This window comes from Peromyscus leucopus, chromosome 20, assembly GCF_004664715.2.
Source record: "Peromyscus leucopus breed LL Stock chromosome 20, UCI_PerLeu_2.1, whole genome shotgun sequence".
Classification (NCBI taxonomy): Eukaryota; Metazoa; Chordata; class Mammalia; order Rodentia; family Cricetidae; genus Peromyscus; species Peromyscus leucopus.
Genome location: NC_051080.1, coordinates 2,466,929 through 2,490,274, shown reverse-complemented (window position 1 = coordinate 2,490,274; position 23,346 = coordinate 2,466,929). Strand labels below are relative to the sequence as shown.

Genomic DNA, 23,346 nt, shown 5'->3' with positions numbered 1-23,346 from the left:
AGTGAGTGTCCTCAGAGATGAGGATTTTGTGAGCTCTTCAGGTTGGAGCTGGGCTTTGGCGCTGAGAGGCGCGAAGGAGTCAAAGTTCCTTTACCATGGTGAGGCTTGCCTACGGCTCATTAGTCACACCGTTGTGGGGTGTGTGTGTCTAGGTATTCTAAACGCTTCCAGCCACAAGTTGTCTGCTGTGTCCCACTTACCTTGGGCACATGCAACAGGAAAGGGGACGACGAGAGGGACCAGAGACCCGTGTGGGAGACGATGTTTTACAATCCGGCCTTGTCCCTCCCCCATGTTCTGCCTGTGAAATTTGCACTGTGCTGGTGTGAACAGTTCCTTGTCAGGGTGGAGGCCTGTGTGGTTTCATCCCTCCTCCAGAGCGGAGAGCAGAGGGCCTGACTTAAAATGAAGTCTGGGCAGCTGGGGAGATACCTCCATCCACGAAGCAGTGCTTGTACATGTATGAGGACCCACATTCGATTCCGAGAACCCATGTCAAAATGTGGGTTTGGTGGTGTGTGCTTGTGATCTCAGAGCTGGGGAGGCAGAGACAGGAGGACCCCCGAGGCTCTCTGGATAGCCAGACGGGCCTAATTAACAAGCCCTGGACTCCACTGAGAGACCCTGTCTCAAAACAACAAACAAACAAACAAACAAACACCAAGATGAAACACACCCACAGTCAGGTCGACAGCTTCCTAGGGAATAACACTCAAATTTGGCCTCTGGTCTCCACACACACTTTCACACACATGTATACACACACATGCACACACACACTCATACCACAAATATAATTTCAAAATTTAAATTGTTTTTAACTTTAAGAATTACCATTGGGTTTTCCTAAATGATGTGGTAAGTTTCAGTGTTTGATTTCACAGAGCCTAACTCTTCCTGTCCTTGAGATGAACCCCAGGTTGTCCAGCCCCTAAAGCCCCCTGAGAGATCCCTGGAGTCTGCACCAGGCTCTCTTTACTCCCTGCCAGTCTGGCCCATAGAACTCACCGAATTCTCCCAGTAACAGTGATGGAGAACTGGATGCTTGGAGAAGAGGGTTTGCTGGATACACCAGGCGTCTGGTGGGCACTGAGGTTGCCTTATCCTCGTCTTTCCCTCTCCCTGATTTCTGCTCTGCTGCCCCATCCCAGTGCGAGGAGATGAAGGCCACTGTGCAGAAATGTGTGCGGAGCCCACGGCACAGCAAGGAGGCCCTGAATAGACTTAACCAAGCCATTCAGCAGCTGAAGACGGAGGTGAGCAGTGCTCAGAGCCAGTTGAGGGGTTGGTGGAGCATGGGTGCCATTACCTATGACACCTTCTCTGGATCCCCTCATCCTTAGGAAGAGGTGAGGGTTTTTTGTTTTTTGTTTTTTTTTTTTTTTTTTTTTTTTTTTTTTTTTTTGTGTGTGTGCATGTGTGTGAGTATGTGTAATGTGAATGAGTACATGTATGTGAGTGTGTGGTGGGTGTGAGTTTGTGAGTGTGTGCAAGAGTGTGTGTGTGTGTGTGTGTGTACAGAAGTACTGGCTGCATGTGCAGCTCATGCTTTTTTTTTTTGCATGTTGTATATGGAAAGACAACCAAGAGGATATGTATCAGTTCTTATTGCTTGATCTTCCCTTTATACGTGTTTGTATATATTTTAATGTCTCTAGGTTTGTTTGGTTTTTGTTTTGCCCTGTAATAATTCTGAGCTTATTTTCAGAAATGATAAGATTTACCAGAAACTCAGTTTTCCAGTTTTTCCTTAAACACAAAAATCAAGGTGGATGTGGTAGCACACGTCTGTAACTCCAGCACCCAGAAGACCTCAAGTTCTAGGCCACCTGCGCCGTATCCTGAGTTCAAGAGGGGTCTGAGTTACATGGTTGGTTAGAGCTTTAGTTCTGGCTCATCAGCAGAATGTTCGCCCTGGTTCTCATGTCCTTTGCTGGAAAACCAAACATAAGATAGAGCCCTAATGCCAGTGCTTGGGAGCCTGAAGCAGAAGAGTTTCCAGTTGAATCCAGTCTGGGCTGCCTGATGAGGTCCAGGCAAGGCTAGAATAAATGGAGTGAGACACTGTCCCAAAACAAACAAGCAAACCCACAAAAACAATACAGAGAAACAAAAGCCACCCCCTTGCTCCCCCCAAAACCAAACCAAACATGAAGAGCTGGCAGCAGCAAACCGTGATTTCCCACAGGAGCATCTGGCTACTCCTCACAGGGCACAAGCTCCCTGGCGGGCCACCGTCTCCGCCATCCTGACTGTATCCTTCACTCTGACAGCGGTGATACTGTCTTATGGCAGAGGAAGGACTCTGACTCCATGCTTCTACAGGAATGTGTCTCTAGAGAAAGCAAATGCTGGAAGCATGTAGGAAAAGTCCTGGCCATTCCGGGGAGGGGCGTGGGGTGGAGTGAGAGCGATCAAGTCCCCCTGGGAACAGGATTTTGTGTGTTTGGCATTTGGCCTTGCCATTTTCACTTCCTCCAGGCAGGCCCTGAAGGTGTTTGTGACTCAGACTCAGGTGCACAGGGAGAGAATGCTTATGGATACCTTCCTTCTCCCTGTCTCTTGCTCTCCAGCCTCCTCTCTCTGCCCCCAAAGCCCTCTTTATTCAGTCTGCCTGGCTCATTCTGCACCCCTGCCCAGGGCTTTTGTTCTGGGTCTGGCTTTACTTTTTGCAGATACAAGTGTCTGGGGCTTGAGGTGTATTCTTGGCATATGGTTCCTTGTTCGGGAGCTGGTGGCTTTGAGGGAAATGAGCTGGTGGGGTCCTAGCGGTGACAGAAAGGGTGGGGAGGCCTACAGTGGCCGAGTCTCCCACTAGCCATAGCTGCCCCCATCGCCCAAGCAGCGGGAACCCTCACCAAGACTGTGCTGTGAACACTGTTTCCAGAGATGTGCGCTCTAGGGCCTGTGGAAAAGGGGTCTTTCTGCTCACTTCCTCTTGGCTTCTGATTTGGGGGTACTGGGGGCAGGGTCCAGAGCCATTCCCATAGCAGTGAGCACTTTGCTAATACGCTGCTCCCCAGCCCTCAATCCACTTTTTCAGTGTGAGGTGAGGTCTCCGTGAGTGTCTCAAGCTGGCCTTGAGTTCTCCGGAGCTTAGGAAGGCTTTGAACTTTTGATCCTCCTGCCTCAACCTCTGGAGTAGCTGGAATTGCATGTTTGAACCTCAGATACTGTTCGTTCCTTATGAAACACTAGCCCTAGTTTTCTTGATAGAGAACAGTTGCACATCCTCTCTCTAATCTTCACTCACGAGAGGAGTGCTATCGCCGTTCCCGTTGGTGGCCTCCAGTGTCAATCCTGAGTGCGGGAGCGGGTGGTCTTTTCTTTTCTTTTTAGTCTCCTGGTCTAGACATACTCAAGTACACACATTTCAGAGCAGGGTCTCCACTTCCTCCTGACCGCAGATCATCTTCCCACCTTCATTGGCAGGGGGAAACGAGGCTGAGGCTGTCTTTCTATCTATGGCCCTTGCTTCGTTCCCAGCCCCGTGAACCAGAGAAAGCCAAAGATGTGGAGACCCTGCAGGATGTGGCCTCAAGCAGCGCTAAAGGTAAACTGGCCTGGCTGGAGGCTGCCCTGCAGAGGGCCAAGCAGGAGATGGCGCGGCAGCTGCGTGAGTACCAGGAGCTCATGATCGTCAAGCTGGGCCTGGACTTCGAGATCGCCACCTACCGCAGGTTGCTGGAGGGCGAGGAGCAGAGGTGAGGTATCCTGAGGTGGGAGAATGGGTGTCAAGCTCTGGCTTTTCTGCAGCTCTTCCCTGCTGCCCTGGTGTGGGCTGGGCCGGTATCAGACAGCAGAGCCGTTTGTCTGTCCATCAAGACGAGGAGACAGTGGTGGGAGCCAGACCCAGACCCAAGGAGGTTGCAGGCTGGAAGGCTCTACCTGATCTGGGGGCGTGGGAGTCAGAGGTGTCTGTCTTTGGGGAACCTGGTAGGGGGATCGACTTAGCTGTTGCTGCTTCTTTTTGCCGCAGGCTTTGTCTGGGACTTGGGGCAGGGAGTACGGGTAAGTGAATTGGGTAAGATGTGACTTGCCAGCTCTTCTGGCATCCCCCCCCCCGCCCCTATTCCTTTCAGAAGGGGTTTATCTGTCTCTCTGTCCAGATCGAGGTTGTGGGGTACCGGTTCTTCTCAGGGGGTGATTCCCTGTGTGTGTTCTGGGGGAGGAGTGTTATCTACTCCTGTGTGGGAGCCCAACCTCCCGTCGGGTGCCCAGGAGGGTCTTGGAGAAGTCTACGGGCCTCCCTGGCAGGGGTAGGGCGGGAAGACTTCCCTGAGTGCTTTGGTCTCACCTCTCCCCGGCTCTCCACGCAGCTCCAGGCAGCGATGCCGCCGCCGCCCCCGGAGGCCCCCGAGTCTGTTCCCGCGGCCCGGACATGAGCGCCCCCAGCGGCGTTTGCGCGCTCTGCAGCTCCGCGGGCTGCGCCGGCTGCCTTGGCTTCCGCGAATGTTGAACCCTTCCCTCCCCGCTTCCCTCCAGAGAAGACTAGGAACGCGTGCTTCTGCCCAAAGACTTGGCCCTCTTGTCTCAGATTCCCTCGCCCACAGAGCGGGCCCTCACCTCCTCGTCTCTTTTGCACCTCACCTGGAACTCGATGGGACGCTGGTGTCACCCTGTAGACACGGCCTGTGGCTTACCGGATCCTTGTGCCCTGCCCCCTCTGACTTGCCCCATCCCTTTTTTCTAGGCTTCCCCTTTTAATAAAACTTTCAGTGGCGGCTAAGCGGCCAGCCTCTCTGATCCTGACTTCCAGGCTACCCCACAGCCGAGTTCCAGCTCTGACCCATTGGCTCCAACCAATAATACTGGGAAAGAACATGACGGTGTGTGGGTACAAAGTGAGTTACACCTTGGGTGTCTTGTTACTGTACCACTCGGATCTTTATGATGGCAGGTGAACTGTAGGGTGGAGAAAATGAGAAGTGGGTAAACCCCACAGACTGTGTGCCGGGGTCCACAGTCAACTCTCCTGGCAGGGCAGTCCTCTGTCTATCGCCCACTCCCTTATTCTGTCGGTCTTTGTTTTGGAGTTGAGGATAATGAACCCAGTGACTTATCCATACTAGGAAAGTGCTCTACTATTCAACTACATTCCAGCACCCCTACCCAGTTTTTGAGATGGTGTGTGTGTGTGTGTGTGTGTGTGTGTGTGTGTGTGGTGTGTGTGTGTGTGGTGTGTGTGTGGTATGTGTGTGTGTGTGTGGTGTGTGTGTGTGTGGTGTGTGTGTGTGTGGTATGTGTGTGTGTGTGTGGTGTGTGTGGTGTGTGTGTGTGTGTGTGGTGTGTGTGTGTTTCACTATGCAACTCAGACTGGCGTGGGACTTCCTATATGGCCCAGGACTGAACTCAAAACTCTCCTGCCTCAGCATCCCGAGTGCTGGGGTTACAAGCATGCACCACAACACCCAGCTCCTACTGGAATGCTGATATAAGATGCCATGTAGTTCTTAGCCCTGGAGACTTGACAGTGAGTTAGACACTCTAGCCCTGCTCTCTGGAGGCGGGACACTGGCACAGAAATAAATGGCAGTGAAGAAGGCTGGGACGGGGAAGACCATCCCTCTCCCTCTGCTGCCCTGATACACACTAAAGGCCAGGATAGACAACGCTGGGTGGCCCAGGCCTGGGTTCTAATTTAGGAAATGATGGTGGTGGTCCAGGAGCAGCACACTGAGGCACGGGGAAACATTCTCACCTGTACTTCCAAACCTGAGGAGTAGTTTGGTCTGAGTTTTCACAAAGGACAGAAGAGTTTTCTGAAGGCGGGGTGGCCAGAGCAAGGCTGGAGAGCAGAGAGTGTTTAGAGAGTTCACATTCTTTCCCGTTGCGAAAAGGATTACATCATCAGTGTGTCTTGGGAACAATAGTTCCTGCTCTCCACGTCTCTGGGTGGGGCGCAGGTGCGTCATTAGCCAGAGGCCCGGCATCGCCTTTTAAGGAGCGTAAGTGCCAGAGTGTCTGCTGGTTTCCTGCTGCGGCACCTGAGGAACAGGTATCCGAAAGGCTCCTTTCTTGGGTAAACATGACAGTCTCATGGAAAAGGAATGGATGGAAACTTGGCTTGCTGGTGGCCTCAGTGGGTCATCTCTGGTCTCCTCTAATCAGATACTCATTCTTACTGACTCTCCCCACACAAGGAGCCCCGGGAATGTAGCCCTCTCTGTGAGCTTCCAGAGTCCAGCTTCATGTCCCTTGTATTTTTCTGGGAGGTAATGAGTTTGATTTTTCAAAGGCAGCTTTTTGTTTTTGTTTGAGCTCCAGTTTCAGTTGCATGCGTCAGTGAGGGGCCTCTGAGGAAGTGCAGTCTCAGGGACGCAGGTAGCATCCTGCATCCCTCTCCCTGGAGACTGGCTGCCCACATTTTTCCTTTCCAACCCCTATGTTTTGACTTCCCTGGCGTCTGTCCAGAGATCCTGAGGGCCTGGGGTCAGGTCTAGGCTAGGGCTAGGGTCATTTGAATCACAGGAATATCTGTGGTTTGGGACCTGTTCTCTCAGAGGTTCCCCAAGCCATGGGCCACATTCCAGTGAGGGATGGGGTGGGGGACCCGCCTGGTAGCTTTATGAGGAGTCATTCGCTCTGAGTTGAGGTGACTTCTGAAGGAAGCAGGGTTGTCCCCAGTTCAGTCATTGCGTCTCATCACAAGCGTGAGGCAGGAGAGGAAGACAGGAAATGAAGGGTCATGGGAAGGGGGGAAGATCCATATCCTAGGACTTAGTGTACATGTGTAACTGGCTGAATAAGTTTAACCCACTGGCCAAATCACAGAAGACAGCTTGAAGAGAAAAGAGCCCTTTTTCTGAGAGGCAATTTGAAATGAGTGTTATAACAACACATGGGTCATATTTGTTAAAGACCGAGCATTCGACTTTGCATCTAACTTATGGGCATTTATCTCTTTTTTTTTAATTAAGAAATTTTTTATTCATTTTACATAACAACCACAGATCTCCCTCTCATCCCTCCTCCTGCCACCCCCATCCCTCCCTGACATCCCATTCCCCATCCCCTCCTCTGAAAAGGTAAGGCCTCCCATGGGGAGTCAGCAGAGCCTGGTACATTCAGCTGAGGCAGGTCCAAGCCCCTCCCCTGCATCAAGGCTGTGCAAGTGTCCCACCATAGGTAATGCACTCCAAAAAGCCAGCTCATGCACCAGGGATAGATCCTGATCCTACTGCCAGGGGCCCCTCAAGCAGACCAAGCTACACAACTGTCTTTCTTATGCAGAGGGCCTAGTCCAGTCCCATGCAGGCTCCACAGCTGTTGGTCTAAAGTTCATGAGTTCCTATTAGCTTGGTTCGGTTGTCTCTGTAGGTTTCCCCATCATGATCTTGACCCCTTGCTCATAGAATCCCTCTTTCCTCTTTTCAGCTGGACTCTGGGCATTTATCTCGTAATCTACACCTGAACAATGCATCTCAAGAGCCTCCCCTACAGTTTTTTTTTAAGATTTATTTTTTTAGTTTTATGTGTATACATGTATGCTTGCGTGAATATTTGCAACGTGCATGCAGGTTCTTGAAGAGGCCAGAAGAGGGCATTAAATTCCCTAGAACTGGAATTACAGGTGGTTGTGAGCCTCTGATATGAGTGCTGTGCACTGAACTCAGGTTCTATGGAAGAATAAATGGTTCTTAATTGCTAGACCATCTCTCCAGCTCCCACAAGAAGGAATTCTTTAGGATAAATAAACCAGCGCATATCTTTTTTCTTAAAATAATCTTTACTTATTTTTTACACTTTAATTTTTGAGCCTGATTGTAAATTACATCCTTTGACAATAAGTTACAATAAGTTTAAAAGCCACAACACACACACACACACACACACACACACACACACACACACACAGTGCTTAGGTCTCTCCTTTCCTCTCTCCGCCTCAATAAACTGTACTCTGCTCACACAGACTTGTCAGGATATCAGGCCCCAAGGGGAAGATCCCTTGGGAATGCCCACACCCACGCCAAGAGGTGCATCCATAAAGTTGGCCTTCTGTTGGCTCCTCGGACCCACTACACCCCTGCTTCACAGTTCATAGCACTCAGATGTGCTGGAAGCTGACCTGGGTTCATATCTCTATTTGAACCCCATGAGGACAGTGACTGTCTCAGTCACCTGTCTTTAGGGCCCAACCATATAAGTAGCTGTGGACAGATTGAGACTTTATGCTCTAAGTTGACCTATGCAGGAATATTTTGTGTCCCCCCCCCCACTATTAGCATGTCCCATCTTACATAATCCCTCAAAGTCATTTAAAAAATATGTATTTATCACAGTGCTGGAGATTGAACCCGGGGCCTTGTGTGTGCCAAGTGCACACTCTGCTCCAATCTGCATGCACAGCCCTTCGGGAGCATTTAGAATCCCTTTCACAAAAGTGGTGCAAAGCCCAAGGCAGCTGCTCGGCTGCAGTTAGATCAACAGCAGGCAGGGACAGGCAGACAAACCCAGGGGCTGGAACATCAAAGACAGCGTTTCCAGAGGAACCCTTCCCAGAATGCTGCGCGGCAGCATGCGGCTATCACCACTCTGAGTTGACTCCGCGTCCTCCTGTGACACCTGCCTAACCAACACGCGCGTGCGCGTGCGCGCGCGCCCGCGCACGCGCGCACACACACACACACACACACACACACACGCACACGGTATAGTAATCAGGGCTCTCTAGGGGAGCGGGGCCCACAGAATGCATGCATATTACAAAGGGGAGGAATGGGTTACGCAGTATGAAGTCCAGCAATGGCTGGCTGCACACCAGGGAAGCTGAAGATGACGCAGCTGTGGGATCTATGAGGCTGCACATCTCCCAGCTGCCCCTGCCTGGCACCGACGACGTCTCAGACTTATTGGTCTCAGCCCAGGATGCAAGGCTGAAGAAATGAAGGCTGCCGGTATCACTGCAAACAGCAGGCTAGATGTCCTCACCAACAAGGACAAAGACAGGCAGACCAAAGCAGCGTTATCTTCCTCTCAGACCTCTTTATAGCTGCCCACTCTGGGGGAGGGTCTTCCCCCTCAGTCAGTCTTTCCAGGAGACACCCTCATAGATCTGCTCAGGAACAGGTTTCTTAGTTGACCCCAGAACCAATTAAGTTGACAATCTAGATTAACCATCAGGTGTAGGATGTTCACATCCCTACACTGCACTCACAAATCCCTGAAGCTTGGAGGATGTGGAGGTTGTGTAGCTGGAACAGAGGAAAAAGAGGATTGGAGCTCAGCCAGATGAAGGAGTGACAGTAGAGCCACCCAGTGGTCTGTCAAGGCCTAGCCTGGCTGGTGAGAGCAGCGAGGTTGACAGGAAGGGGGCAAGAAGTGGGCGGTCAAGACTGGAGCTTGATATGAGCTTCTGAACAGAAGGGTCCTAGAGGGCTGTGGCCGTGGCTGGACTGGGCTGTGGCTGTGGCTGTGGCAATCTGGGCTGGGTCTGGGCTGGGGCTTCAGGGCCAGAATCTGGATATAGGCTCTACTTCTTAGTTATATGATACCCTAGGGCAGAGGGCTGTCAAGAAGTATCATACACTCTGGGAAATCTCTGGGGCTCTGTCTATCAGAGATGGCTGGCATTGGCTTGACCCTACCTCTGACAAAGCCTTTGTTCAGGCCACTCTCTCCTGCTCTCTCAATAGTCTTCATTGTGGGGGCTTCCATCTCTGCAACATCTTCTGAGCCTGGGAGTAGAAGTTTTGAGATGCGTTCTACTGTAAAGATGTATGTCCATGGACCAGCCTTAAAGTCATAGGACAGCCTTGCTGTTCCAGCCCCTAGTTGTAGGATATGGACATTTCTTTCCATGCTTATGACTTCTGTTCATGAATATGCGTGTAATAAGAGGCTGGTGGTAGTTCTGATCCCTGGAGACATTTTACTAAAATAAAAGAGCAATACTAATTAATGCAGATAGTGGTTGCTCCTGCCTGGTTATTGTACATCTGTGAAACTGATTTACTCTCCCATGGAACCTGAGTTGGGGGGGGGGGGGAATTTGTCATCCCTGTCTTAGCCTTGTGTAAACAGGCACAGAGAGAGAGCAAGCAAGCAGCCCACTTTACTCAGCTGGGAAGAGACAGAGCAGCCTGGATTGTTGCTGTGTGCTCTTTGCTGTGTTTGAGGCAAGGCAGCAGCTCTGGCACGGCTCCAAACCCCAGCGGGACTCCATTAAGAAAAGACAGCCAAATCAAAGGCATTTTTTGAAGCTTTACATCACATTCGTATATTCATGCCTTTAGGGGTCCAGTAAATTACTCGGGTATGAGTCTTCTCCATCGGACAGTGAGTGATGTTTTCCCAAGCTTCAGGCACTGGGGAATGTGATGCTTATTGCCCGTCATTTACAAAGGTGCTCTGGCTGTTTTCTGGGAGGTAGTGGCGGTTACAGGAAATGAACACAAGCAGCAAAGGCAGGACTCATGGCAGTTGCACCCCTCAACTAAGAGGCAGCCCCTGCCCCAGCCTTTGCTCATCTCTGACGGCTGTCTTTCTCCATCTTGGGAGATGTACTTTTAAGGTGGTGTGGGGAAAACTTGTCTCAGCCAGGTCTAAGACTGATGATGGGAGTCCAGGGACAAGACTGTCCTGGAAGCCCCGCTTTCCCCATGTGACGCTGGAGACAGGAACCCCGACTCCTCAGAGGGCTAACAGAGACACAGACAAGGCTCAGGGTTGACTACATTAATTTATTGGAAACAGATCAAGACAGAGATTAGAGAGGAAGGGGCAGAGCTGCGGCTCCAGCAGCTAGCTCCCAGGTAAGCAGGGCAGGTGCTCTCTCCTAGCCCCACCCTCCAGACCCCCACCCTGCGGCTCCAAAGGGACTTCTAGAAGCCCATCCCAGTATTCACTTCTGAGAGCAGCGGGCTCATCCAGGGAGACCAGAGGGACCGAGAGTGAGAGGGTCGCTTCAAAGCAAGCAAGTTGCTGAATGCCTTGTTTCAGGTCCCAGTACTGGGCAGCCAGAGACAGCTCAGAGGGAGAAAAGCCAAGCCCGGTGAACGCGGCTCCTAACATTTACGGCTGCAGGACACAGCAGAGCCACAGGGCGCACACAGGCCTGTGCTCACCGCCAAGTTCCCGCTGCAGGGGGCGCTGCAGACGCTGCCGGTCACTGGACGCGAACCTGACACGCACAGGTCCCCACACACGACCCCTCCGCGGGAGCTGCTGACACCTGCGGGTCCAGGAAGAAAGGATCTGAGCGAGGATCTGAGCACGGATACGGGGAGAGGCAGTAGCCCAGAAAGCCGCCTGATTTCCTAAGGACCCCATCCCCATCCCTTAACTGCTGGGATTGAAAGCCAGACCCACCCACTTCCGGTGAAGCACTCTGGTTCTATCTAGACCCAAAGACGTGGTCTTTTTGCATGACCCCAAATCCCCCCTGCTACTGTGCATGCAATACCCATCTAAACCATTCCTTTCAGAAACACTGCCTGCTGTCCCTGGGGGCGAAGCCCCTCCCCCATACTTACAGACATTCACAGCTCCTACACCTTCACACAGTCTGAGGGAAGACAAGAAAAGAATTGATGAAGCCCAACATAGTAGCAAACACAGACCCCCAAACTGTGCTCCACATGTCAGAATTTGCCCACAAAAGACAATCAAAATATGGCCCACTATGAACACAGCCTCAAAGGGACCAGTGAAAGATTTTATCCCCAGAATCCAGCTATTGGTCAAGCCAGTCCGGCCAAAGGCAAGATGGGATTTGGTTCCTCTGAGAGGGACTTGTTGGGGACCAGCCCCCACACTTATATACCCCAGGAACTCTTGAGGAACGAGGAATAAGAGACTTAGAAGTAGAGAAGGGAGAGAGAAAACATAGGATAGACGTGAGTGGGCCTGGATCCTTATCCACCAGCCCAGACCGTTATTCCAAAGGTCGATTTATAACATTGCCAAGGGGTGGAGCAATAAACCTCCCCCTTGCTAGTGACAGTCACCTGATGCCCAGGTCCACTGTCCAATCAACCTCTTATGCAGTCCTGCTGGGTACAGCTACTAGGAAACCTAGTGGGCTCTAAAAGGGACTCACCTGTGCTCCTCGCCCTCCAGCAGGCGCCTGTAGGTGGCGATCTCGATGTCCAGCCCCAGCTTGGAGTTCATCACCTCCTGGTACTCCTTGAGCAGGCAGGCCATGTCCTGCTTGGCCTTCTGCAGGGCAGCCTCCAGCTCAGCCAGCTTGCAGCGGGCATCGGTGAGGGCGGCCTCACCCTGCTGCTCAGACTGGGTCACTGCGGCCTCCAGCTTGGTGTTCTGGGGACACAGAAGAGAATGAGATCGCCTGTGGTCCCTGGGTCTCTTTCCATTATCAGCATGTTGTCCAGTCTTTCCCGCCAGTTGGAAACATTCTAGAAGCAGCCTATTGCCTTGTTCACATGGATCAACCTGAGTGACCTTGGTCAGGATTCTGTTCACATACACAGGAGGTATACTAAATGGTAAGATCAAGCAGGGCACATGCTGGCCCTATGGCACTGAGGAGGCACCCAGCCTCCCTGGTCTCAGCACAGCTGACCCCTACATACCTGGCACTTGGCGTTCTCAATCTCGGCCGTCAGCCTCTGGATGATGCGGTTCAGCTCATTGATCTCCTCCCTGGTGCGACGGAGGGTCTCCCCGTGACGGATCACTGTGGCCTTCATCTCCTCACACTGGGGATGAGGGAAGCAGAGATGCCCATGAGGCACAGGATGCAACATCAACCCAGTGGGCACACCACCACTGAGTGTGCAAGATGTGCAAGATGCACAGCAGCACAGTGCTCATCCAGGGCTACCTCCTCCACCTGAGAGCTGTCTGCCATCTTCTTGCGATCCTTGGGGTGCATGAAACCTTTTCTGATAGATCCTGGAGTCCTTCCCACTGGCGTGTCTAAGGACAGGTGTGTCACCACTCACCTTGGTGCGGTACCAGGACTCGGCCTCTGCCCGGCTGCGGGTGGCAACATCATCATACTGAGCCTTGATCTCAGCCACGATGCAGTCCATGTTCAGGTCCCGGCTGTTGTCCATCTTGACGATGACCGAGGTGTCTGAGATGTGGGCATGGAGGATTCGAGTCTCCTGCAGGAGAAGGGAACAGCAGTCAAAAGCTTGTTGAAAATTCAGTCTATCCCCACATACTTGTGCAAGCCTCTCAGACCTCCCCTGGTCCACACAGGACTTCACAGCCATGGAATGACTGTCTTCAGTCTACTTGCCAGGCTTCCACCTGGCTGCTGCCCTCACCTCCTCATACAGTCTCCTCAGGAAGTCGATTTCCTGGGTCAGTGCCTCCGCATTGGCCTCCTGGTCTGACTTGCGCAGGTAGGCACAGTCCACATCCTAGGAAAGAGGGATGTGTGAGCCTGTTTTCTCATCCATCCCACGCAGCTTAGGGAAGAAGGGTCCCAATGTTTCTATGTGCACCCCATCTCTGCTTCCCTTCCCAGAATGCATGTGGCAGTTTCTCTCTGTGGAGACTCTCATGCTTCGCAGACTCTCCCTGCCTCTTAGCCTTGGCCCCAAGTGATTCTGTACTGCTCCAGCAAGCCTCCCAGATGGGTTCCAGCTCTGCCATTGGAGCCTGACCTGCCCCCAACAATGGTCCCTGTCTCTCTTCCATCATTCCTTGTACACTTGGTTGAGTCCTGGCATCATGGTCTGACTTGTGGAGTGGGAGGTAGACCACACAGTTGCTCAGTGGCAGAATGAAGCCCAGTGGTTCCCTCGGATGCAATTCACAGACTACAGCCGTTAAAGCAGGATAAGGCAGCAGAGGTCAGTGTAACCATCCACTGGAGCAGGGTCACTAGACATTCCAGGTAATTTGCCCTGTGTCCCAGACTTGACACGGCATTCATTGAGTAGCTTCTCAGGGAATTTCCCATCCTACATGAAAGGTTCATACCCTTGCTCCCTTAAATTAGCACCAGTTACTCTCTCCCCAAACAGCGTGTCCCTCAGGTATCCATGTTACCCTGCCTCCCACACCCTGCTACTTGCCTTCTTCAGAGCTACAAACTCATTCTCGGCTGTGGCTCTCAGAGAAACTTCCTCCTCATACCTGACATAAAGAGAGGAGAGGTCAGGCGGAGAAGGGGGTCTCTGAACCCCACATGGCCAGCCCTGCTTTAAGATCCCCTTAGGAGAGGAATGAAGGCCCAGCCTCAAAGTGAACATCATGTATTCATAGTCCTAGCCTTCCCTCACATACATGCCAGTTCTAGCCTAGCTGCGGAAAGACCCAGAGAGCCAGGACTGAGAACCTAAGGCCGTGGGACATTCTGGGCCTGGGTCCTGCCCGCCCCCCCCAATGCGCTAGGCTGCATCTACTTGGCCGCCACAGTACAGAGGCCAAAAGTCAAATGAGCAGGTAGAGTGAGTGTCCTCCCCGAGAGGGGAGTGGGGCAGAGTGCTAGACAGTTTCCAGCTGAGTTAGATAGAGTCTGACCAAAGGCACCAGGTCCCCTTCAGGTGACTGTCTAGACAGAAATTCCAGAGATGGCAGGATCTGGCAATGCCATAGCCCTGGGGCCACACACTTTCCTGTCACTTCCTGTGCCTTGATTTCCATCTAGGTGAAATCCTGTGTCAGCTCCCCATACACTGTCCTCACCTCTTCTTGTAGCCCTCCATGGCCTCCTGCGCGTGGTTGAGCTCAGCAGCCAGCCTCCCGCTGTCAGCCTCCACACACTCAGCCTCCCTCCTCAGGGCCTCGATGTAGCCCTCGAACAGCGGCTCCACGTTGCTCTCACAGCACTTGCGGTTCTGGTAGAACTGCCACTTGGTCTCCAGCAGCTTGTTCTGCTGCTCCAGGAAGCGCACCTGCCATGGGAGTGAGAAGGGGTTCAGGGGCAGATCTGGGGTGATGGTGGAGAGGAGGTGGAAGGCTCTGGGAAGGAGCCCAGCTCTCCATTCCCTTATCTTGGCCCTGCCTCAGCTTTCCCACTTGGGGAGAGCACAAGGAACCGGGACAGTGCCCACACTCGCAGATGCAGGTGGCCACTTCAGTGTCCCGTGCTGGGCTTGGTACTCTCCTCTGAAGCTAGGGAGGCAGGAGCCCCCACAAGCAGAGCACCCACAATCGCATCCCAGGAGGAGGGACTGGCATGGAGCCAGGGAGACAGTGTCACAGGCCATTTGGGGGAGCTAACTAGGTTGGCCCCTGCCCCTCCCCCAGCAGCCCACAATCCTTCCTGTCAGCTCCAGTGCAACCTTCCTCTTTGGGCTGCCCAGAGCCCCACGCTGCAGTCCCCTGGACCTCCCTGCAGTCACCTTGTGTCCAGGGCAGCCTGGCCACCAGCCCTACTTCTCAGGACTGGCAGAAGATCCCTGTGGGTTCTTAGTGTGCCCACCTGGACACACCTCTCCCTTGAGACCAGGAGTTCAATATGAGGTCTTTCTGCCTCCTGTGCCCCTCAGTGTTCAGCCTCGGCCATGCCTATGGTGGGCTCCAGGAAGGGGCTGGTCCAGGACACCCACCTTGTCGATGAAGGCGGCAAACTTGCTGTTGAGACACTTGATCTGTTCCTTCTCCTCATGCTTCACACACTGGGCATTGGGGTCGATCTCCAGGTTGAGGGGCGTGAGCAGGCTCTCATTGACGGAGACTGTGGTGATGCAGGGGGGTGTGGGTCCGCAGACGCCTCCAGAGCGGTATCCGAAGCTGCGTCCACAGGAGCCGGAGCGGAAGGCCCCGCAGACGCTGTGGCTTCCGAAGCCCCCGGAGAGTCCGCGGTAGCAGGAGATGCCGCGGTAGGGAGCTGCGGAGATGCAGCATTTGCCAGGCCTGGGCCCGCAGGCTGAGGCGCAGCTGAAGGTTTGGCCACAGAATCCTGATCCGCAGGTCATTGTGCTTTTGAAGATGGACTGCAGAGTTCTGAATGGGAGCTGTGGAGTCCTGATGGAAACTCCAATGTGCTAATCCAGATGCCTGGGTCCTATTTATGGCAGATTCTCAGGGGTTTGGCTAAGAACGTGGTTGAGGCAATTGGACTTTATGGGCTTGGGCGGTTAGCCCTGTCCAAGCCTCTCTAGAACGTGCTTTAATGGTGGAGTGGCCCGCACCCTCCTCTTTGTAAAGCACGCCAGCCTGTGCCTGGGGCACTCCGCTGGTTGCATCTTCAAAGTGCCTGAGGTGGAGCATGCGCACTCTGCAGCATCAGGGAGGGCAGGAAAGACCCATGCATACAGGAGAGCCAGGAATGGGGCGCAGTTGCCCTTGCGCCTTCAGTGAGTGTCAGGAGGGGGGACGACGACGACAGGCACTCCAGCAAGACTGGGGAATCAACACCCAACCTCCAGAGGCTTTGGTCCGGACTTCAGCTGCTCCAAAGCAGAGTGGGATCTTTTCCCTCCGTGCTGTGTCCTCTGAGAACTGCTCTTCCTGAAGTGGTAGCACCCAGTGCAAGGCTAAGTATCTGTCTGTTTAGTCCTCTGAAACCTGACTGGAGTTTCCAGAAAGTGCGACGCACAGTCCTTAGGTGCTTCAGCATCCCCACCCCCAGTTAAACCCAGGGTCTTGAGTGTACTAGCAAGTGCTCTATCCCTGAGTGACACCCCACCCCCTTCAACGTACATTTCTTAAAAATACGAGCAGTGCCCTTTTCACGCCCAAGAAAATCAACAACAAATCCAGAAAAGCACCGGACTCTGTTCGGTATTCTGTTTCCCCAGCTGTCCTAGGATTGTTTTAAAGCAGGTTTTAACAATTTAACATGTCACTCTCGCCCTGTGCCCTCTGTATGGGATGTCAGAGCTTTGGACCGATTGCTCCACGTGGGACATCCTGGGTATTGTGGCAGCTGAAGTCTCAGTCCGTTGACTCTCTTGCTCTCTGGTTTGTTGTGGACATTCGAGCCCTCACTACCTACTTGTGAGTGGTGCCTATTTGTCGCCCAGCACAGATGAGGAACATCCATCATTCTTTGAGATAGTGCTGGGCTAGCGGCTTGGCACTATCAAGTCAACATTTGGGGCAGAATACTTCATGGTGAGTTCTGGGTTCCTACTGCCTCAGACCAGGAGGCACAATAAGTCAGATTGTGGATTTCAAGTTGGATGGTGTGAGAATATTTCTCCTTTTCAAGGAGTGAGGACTCTGTAGGGAGTGAGTACACACACCTTACTTTGATAAGTGTGCATTTCTTTGCATGGGTCATCTACTGTGTTCATCAATACAAGCAAGAATCAATCTTCAGTTATTACATCAGCTTTCTGAGGGATGCACCATTCCTCTTTTTCTACAGAAGGGAAAATGGAGGCTCAGAGAGGCTGAATAATTTGCCCAAAGTCTCCTAGCTGTCAAGTGATGGGTTTAGGAGGTGCTAAGCCTTTGAGAGAAGCAACCTTCTGATTTGCTAGTCTCTGAGAAAGTTCCAGAAGGTGGAGAATGCTGGCTGGGGTAGATATCTGTGAACTTAGACAGTACAAGGAAGATGGCAGAGTTGGTGACTGGGACAGGCTGAGTGGGAGGGGCTGGTGGTGTGTGTTCTCCCAGGGCAGCCTGGGGCTGGCATGTGGCTGAGAGGTGGCTTCATGGATATGAGCACTGAGAGGCCATGGGAAGCAACAGTTTTAGCTATTTTGCATTCTCTGGGCAAATCGCAGTTATTTTGGTTCATTACTGGGTTCTGCTTGTCCACCAGCCATTTCTCCTCCAATAATACCCTAGAGAAACCATCCGGGACAGTTCAGAGGACAGCACAGTGGTACGGTGTGATGGAAGACTCTGAGCCCAGACAAGGAGCAAGGGTGGGCTTGGTGAGAGGGTAGGAAGGAGGAAACCTCAGAGCAGGGCTCCCACATCTGTGCAGAGCATCCAGACACTGACAGGACAGATGTTCTGTGGGTCATAGGCTGTGCCAGGGATCTGGTCCTGCAGATGGGTGTGGCACCTGAGGGCACTTCATGTGTTCTGAGAGCTGGGCTAACATGTTGGAAGCTCTTCACAACCATCCTGGGCACTGCCCACAGCAGTGGCCCCAGCCAACCAGCTGGCCAGGTGTCCCTGGAGCAAGTGCTGAGCCAAGCAGCACTTGCCAGGAGGCTGTTCCTGGCAGGGGAGCTCCCCACTAAAACACCGTGTGCCAGCATGAGCCATTAGGAATGCCTAGCTCTTGCTAAGCAATTTCCAAGCCCCAAGAAGCAATTGGAACAAGATACAAAGGAACTCAGCTATGACACCATGTCATTGGACTTCAGGGACTATTAATCACTGCTAATTTTTGAACACCTAATAGGACATTTAGCCTGTTTACTTCCAGAGAAAAGCTGAAAAACTAAAAGGGGGAGGTGAGAAGGGTAAGAGAGAGGGAGAAGGAAGGAAAAGAGGTTGACTGAACCATGCTGTTTGGCTCCGACAGTGTCAAGTCAGTACACCACAACTACAGAAGTTAAAACCATTTTTATTGTGAACTACACCAACAGACACTAACACTACAGTAAGAAGTAAAACATGTGATCAGGAGCCCCTACGAGCGCCTATAGTCTGTGACTCCTTCAGAGATTATGCCTTCTGCCCCCTGGCTCAGGCGATCCATTACCTGGGTCTTATAACCATTTATTCCTTGTTTCTCTTTACAGTTTTTAGAGCCGGTGGTTCTAAAACCAGTGGCCTATTTGTCCATTTCCCAGGCTTTAAATTTTTCATACATAGATTCACATCATATGTGTTCTTTCATGTCTGGCTTCTGCTCTGTGTTGCCTTCTGTAGCTGTCCTGTGTTGGGCTCACTTGGTGTGTGTTCACTGTATGAAAAGACCCCATCTACCCCCCTCTCTGCCCAGGTAGGCTCATGGTCTAGTGTCCATACATCGAAGAGAAATGCTGGGGACATCCCTTCCCATCCTCTGACGCAGTTGTAGCTGGACATCAGCCTTTATAGGGTGAATTTTCTCAATACTCGCCCAACTTTGAAAAGAATCTCTCCTGATGCTAACCTTATTTCATACAAGGTACTATTCCAGCAGGTCAATACACATGAACTTGTGTAATTAAAAAATTTATCACATTTATTTACCGGGTGGTGGTGGCACACGCCTTTAATCCCAGTACTTGGGAGGTAGAGCCAGGTGGATCTCTGTGAGTTCGAGGCCAGCCTGGGCTACCAAGTGAGTTCCAGGAGAGGCACAAAGCTACACAGAGAAACCCTGTCTCGAAAAACCAAAAAAAAAAAAAAAATTATTACATTTATTTATTCTGTCTCTCTGTCTCTGTCTCTCTCTGTCTCTGTCTCTGTCTCTCTCTCTCTGTGTGTGTGTGTGTGTGTGTGTGTGTGTGTGTGTGTGTGTACACTACAGTGTGCACATGGAGGACAGACAGCAGCTTGTGGGAATCACTTCACTTCTCCCACCATATGAATCCTGGGGACTGACAGGTCATCAGCCCCAGTGGCAGACACTCTTACCTACTCTTATCTTGCTGGCTTTTGCATGGTTATTTTCTACAGTTTTTATTTTATGTGTGTGAGTGTTCTACCTGCACATATGTCTGTGCACTGTGTTCATGCCTGATGCCCAGGGAGATCAGAAGAGGAAGTCAGATCCCTTGGAAGCGGAGTGGATGGAGTTGGGGATGGGTTATGGGTGGTTGTGTTGCGGACTCCTTGCTCTTGCCTCCTGAGCCACTGCACCAGAGGCCCATCACCTCATGCAATGCTGTCTCCTCTGAGGCTAGTGTTCTGAAATACTGAGACCAGGGAAGGTGAAGAAGATACTTGCTCCAGGTGAGGGTCGGAGACAGCTGACCCCAGAGGCTGATGCACCAGACCCTGTTGGAGAGAATGAGTTTGGCTCCTTGCACACCCATCTGCCCAACATCAGCAGCACACTGCGGATGTGTTTGCATGGAGCACCTAACATACATGTTCAATTTCCTCCTCCTCAACACCCTCTTCAAGGCCTTCTTCGCACATTGCTCTCAGGGTTCTGGGCTGGAGGATGGAGGGGAACTCATCTTTGCTCTTGTGAGCCTCTGGCTTTAAGAGCAAAGCTGGACACATGCACAGATCACAAATAGTGAGGCACATCCTGAAACACATTACTACATACAAAGATTTTGTTTGTGGACACATTTCAAGGGCTTGGCACATAGTAGGTGCTCAATAAATGTCTGTTGAATGAATACAGTGAGTACCAGCTACACATTAAGTACTGAGTAATGGGGCCATCAAAGCTTGGTGGCCAGTTGTACAAAGCTTTGTGGTCAAATGGGGTGGGGTCACACAAAACAGACCAGGAAGTGGCCATTCCTGGGGGTGCGGTGGGAAGGAGTGATGCTGAGGTTTGAAGGAGTGACGTAAGAGAAATGTGTTCTTGGCCAAAGAGAGCCAGCCAGTGAAGGTGAGCATTCAGAAAGCCTGGGGCAGAGTAGATGGGATGTGAGCCAAGTTGGGGGTGGGAGGAGGGGTAGGAATGGGAGGGGATTTTTTATGGGGAGAAGGAGCTGTGTGGGAGCCACTAGCAGAAGGGAAGGAAGCTGGCGGGGTGCAGTTGGGAAAGAATGAGATGTCAGAGAGATAGGAGGAAGTGGAGAAGGGTGGAGGACAAGTGAATGAAGATCCAGAGGACAATGGAAACACTTCAGCAGAAATGATTGAGGGGAGAAGGGAGAGGAGGCGAGGAAGGGGGAGAGGAGGGATGATGATAATGATGAAGAGGATGAAAATGAGGAGGATGAGAATGAGGAAAAGGAAGATGAGGAGGATGAGGATGATGAAGATGATGAGGAGGAGGAGAAGGAGGACGATGAAGATTAGGAGGAGGAGGAGAAGGAGGAGGAGGAAGATTAGGAGGAGGAGGAGGTTGATAATGATGAGGAAGCAGCTGCTGTGCTGGAAAGGTACAGCTTGAGGTCAGGGTCTGGACCAGTCTGCAGAGGGGCAACGTCAGCCCAGATGTCAGGTGATGAGGTCTCGCAGGCAGACACAGGGCTTAGGGAGCGAGGCTCAGCAGGCTGAGCTCCAAGGGTTGGGCATCCTATTCTTCTGACCCTCTGGCCAAAGATGCTCCCTTCTGATGGATGCTTAGCCAGTGTCCTGGGCATGAGCAGGATGAGAAGTGGGGTTCTGATGTAGAATGCCCCCCAACTTGCCTCACATATGTAGAGGCTAGACCTGAAGTCAGTTCTCTCACTCAAGAGTCCTGTCAGTGTGTAAATATCCTCCTTCACACAGCTTGGAAGCCTTACTGGCCTTGGCTTCTCTTTCCGCTTAGAGGTGGGAAGGACACACTCAGTAGGCGATGCTTAGGTGTTTTCCAGATGTAGAGCCCACGAACTACTCCAGTCTAAACTCCCACTAGTGTCTCAAGGATGACACTGGCCTGCTTCCTTGGCCTTGGCCTCTGCTGGACGAGGGTCTTTCTCTCTTTCTGTCTCTGTTGCCTCTATCCATCTCTGTCTCACATCTCTCTGTCTCCGACTCTGTCCCTCTCTCATCATGAAATCATAGCACTTCATGACCCTTCTTTCAAGGACCCTCAGCCTTCCTGGGCTTCCATCCTCGGCTCTCTCTCCCTGCTACCCACTCTCCAAGTCTCCTCCAGGCTTCTGCCTTGTGAAAGCCCATTTTTGCCCTTCCCAAGGGGCCCCCTTTTCCTTTCTAGAAGGACACCACAGTCAGGCATTCCTCCGCACCCTCTGGCTTTCCTCACCACGGTGGCTCTGTTTTCCTTGACGTGAGAGAGCTGCAGAGGTGGAGTTTCTGTCTGTGCAGTCTCCCCTTTCCAGTCAGCACATGCTCAGGGGCTACCTGAGAGGACATATCAACCCCAGGGCCCCCAGACGCCCCATCTGTGAGACACATCTCGTCTTTGCCAGCTTCCACCTTGATGCTCTGTCGCACGCGTTATACTTTCCCCGGGAGCGGGGAGGACTGAAGTGAGCTTTGAGTAAGGACTCCATAAGATGAAAATGGTCTGATTGTCTTGTCACCACAAGGCCTACCTGACCACATGGGCTGGAAGAAGAGACCATACCACGTGGGTCCCCCGTGTCCCCGCATGCAGGGTGGCCGGTCCAGAAGGGGTTTGCTTTGATACAAGGCTTCCTGAAGTAAAGAGTTAACGCCCCTTCTTTCGGCAGGATGGCTGCGAGTTCTTCCCCCAGGAAGCTTTTCCTCAACCCCAGCTTCCAGCCAGCCAGCGAGGGCTTGCCTGCTCTTGCTTCCTCTGCAGTTCTGTTGTGTTAGGACAGATTTCCAAAGGCATCCCCCAACAGACCCATGGGATCTCTGGCTACCACCCCATCGGGAGGTTTGAGGATTAGATGAAAAAACAAGGCACACAAGCTGGATGTTGTTTAATTTATGACCAAGGATTTCTTTTTTAAAAATAATATTTCATTTTTTGAGGCAATGTAGTTCCATCGTTTCTCCTTCTCTTTCTTTCCTCCAAACCCTCCCATGCACCCCCTTGACCTCTTTCAAATTCACAACCTCTCTTTCTTTAATTGTTGTTGTACATATATGTGTATAAATACACATATACATTCCTGAATGTATAAATAAGACCGCCTCAGTCCATATAATGTTACTCACATGTATGTTTTCAGGGATGGCCGTTTGGTACTGGATAACCAACTGGAGGCCCTTCCCCAGGAAAGGTCATTCACCCCAATGTCAGCTTTCCTTAGTTGCCTGTAATTCTTCGTCTAGGGTCGAGGCCTTGTGAGACTCCTGTCTACATTAGCGTGCCTAATTAGACACCTGTTGGTGTCTTCTTTCTTCCGCTCATGTTTAGGCATCCAAGCTAGTGAGACTTTATGTAGCTTCTGACATGTCTAGGAGACACAATCTTCCAGCAAACTTCCTATTCCTCTGGCTCTTCCAATCTTCCTGTCCCCTCTTCCCCAGGATCCCTGAGTCTTAGGGGCGGAGGTTGTTGTGGATGTATCATTTGGGACAGGCATCTACAACTCTGCATTTTTATTGGTTGTGTGGTCAATGATCTCTGATGCTTTTCTAAGACTGAATGAAAAATACAAATTTTTTACTTATTTTCCAATTAATGAAGTTTCAGATCATCTGAGCATTTTTTCTCTTAGAGCTGATGCCTAAGTATTGGCCCAGATGAGGGTCCATGAGCGGGCCTTTCCTGAAGCAGTTGGGCTGGACCGGGAAGGAGATGGACACTTAGGCCATAGTCCTTTCTTCTCCTGGGACAGGCCCATATGGTAGGACAATAGTGCACTCAACAATAATTAAGCACTTTCTATGGGCCGGCTGCTACATTAAGTATTATCCTTGTATTATCTTAATCAGATCTCCCACTGCTCTTTCAAGCAAGGCCATATTACTGGTAATTGAACATAAGTGGTTTGGGAAGGTGAGTGAGTACACCCCATCAAAGCTGTCAAT

The 23,346-nt window shown here is 51.7% G+C and overlaps 2 protein-coding genes across 3 annotated transcripts; one reads left to right on the top strand and one right to left on the bottom strand.

Moving 5' to 3' along the window:
- Nucleotides 1–4,729, top strand: LOC114696582 (keratin, type II microfibrillar, component 5-like). The gene is made up of 5 exons (XM_028874385.2): nt 1–98; nt 1,152–1,256; nt 3,487–3,704; nt 3,980–4,011; nt 4,320–4,729. The coding sequence occupies exons 1-5, from the start codon at nt 96–98 to the stop codon at nt 4,457–4,459; spliced, it is 498 nt and encodes a 165-aa protein (XP_028730218.1). The 5' UTR covers nt 1–95; the 3' UTR covers nt 4,460–4,729.
- A 5,936-nt stretch (nt 4,730–10,665) lies between these two features.
- LOC114696581 (keratin, type II cuticular Hb1) lies at nt 10,666–15,927 on the bottom strand. 2 transcript variants are annotated; one of them, XM_028874384.2, is made up of 9 exons: nt 15,474–15,927; nt 14,608–14,816; nt 13,995–14,055; nt 13,239–13,334; nt 12,909–13,073; nt 12,537–12,662; nt 12,044–12,264; nt 11,478–11,509; nt 10,666–11,176 (listed from the first exon to the last, which is right to left on the bottom strand). In XM_028874384.2, exons 1-9 carry the CDS (start codon nt 15,840–15,842, stop codon nt 11,010–11,012), a joined length of 1,446 nt encoding a protein of 481 aa, XP_028730217.1. In that variant the 5' UTR covers nt 15,843–15,927; the 3' UTR covers nt 10,666–11,009. The 2 variants fall into 2 exon arrangements, with proteins under 2 accessions (XP_028730217.1, XP_037053242.1); XM_037197347.1 differs by lacking the exon at nt 10,666–11,176 and having other exon boundaries at nt 11,231–11,509.
- Nucleotides 15,928–23,346: the final 7,419 nt, after the last annotated feature.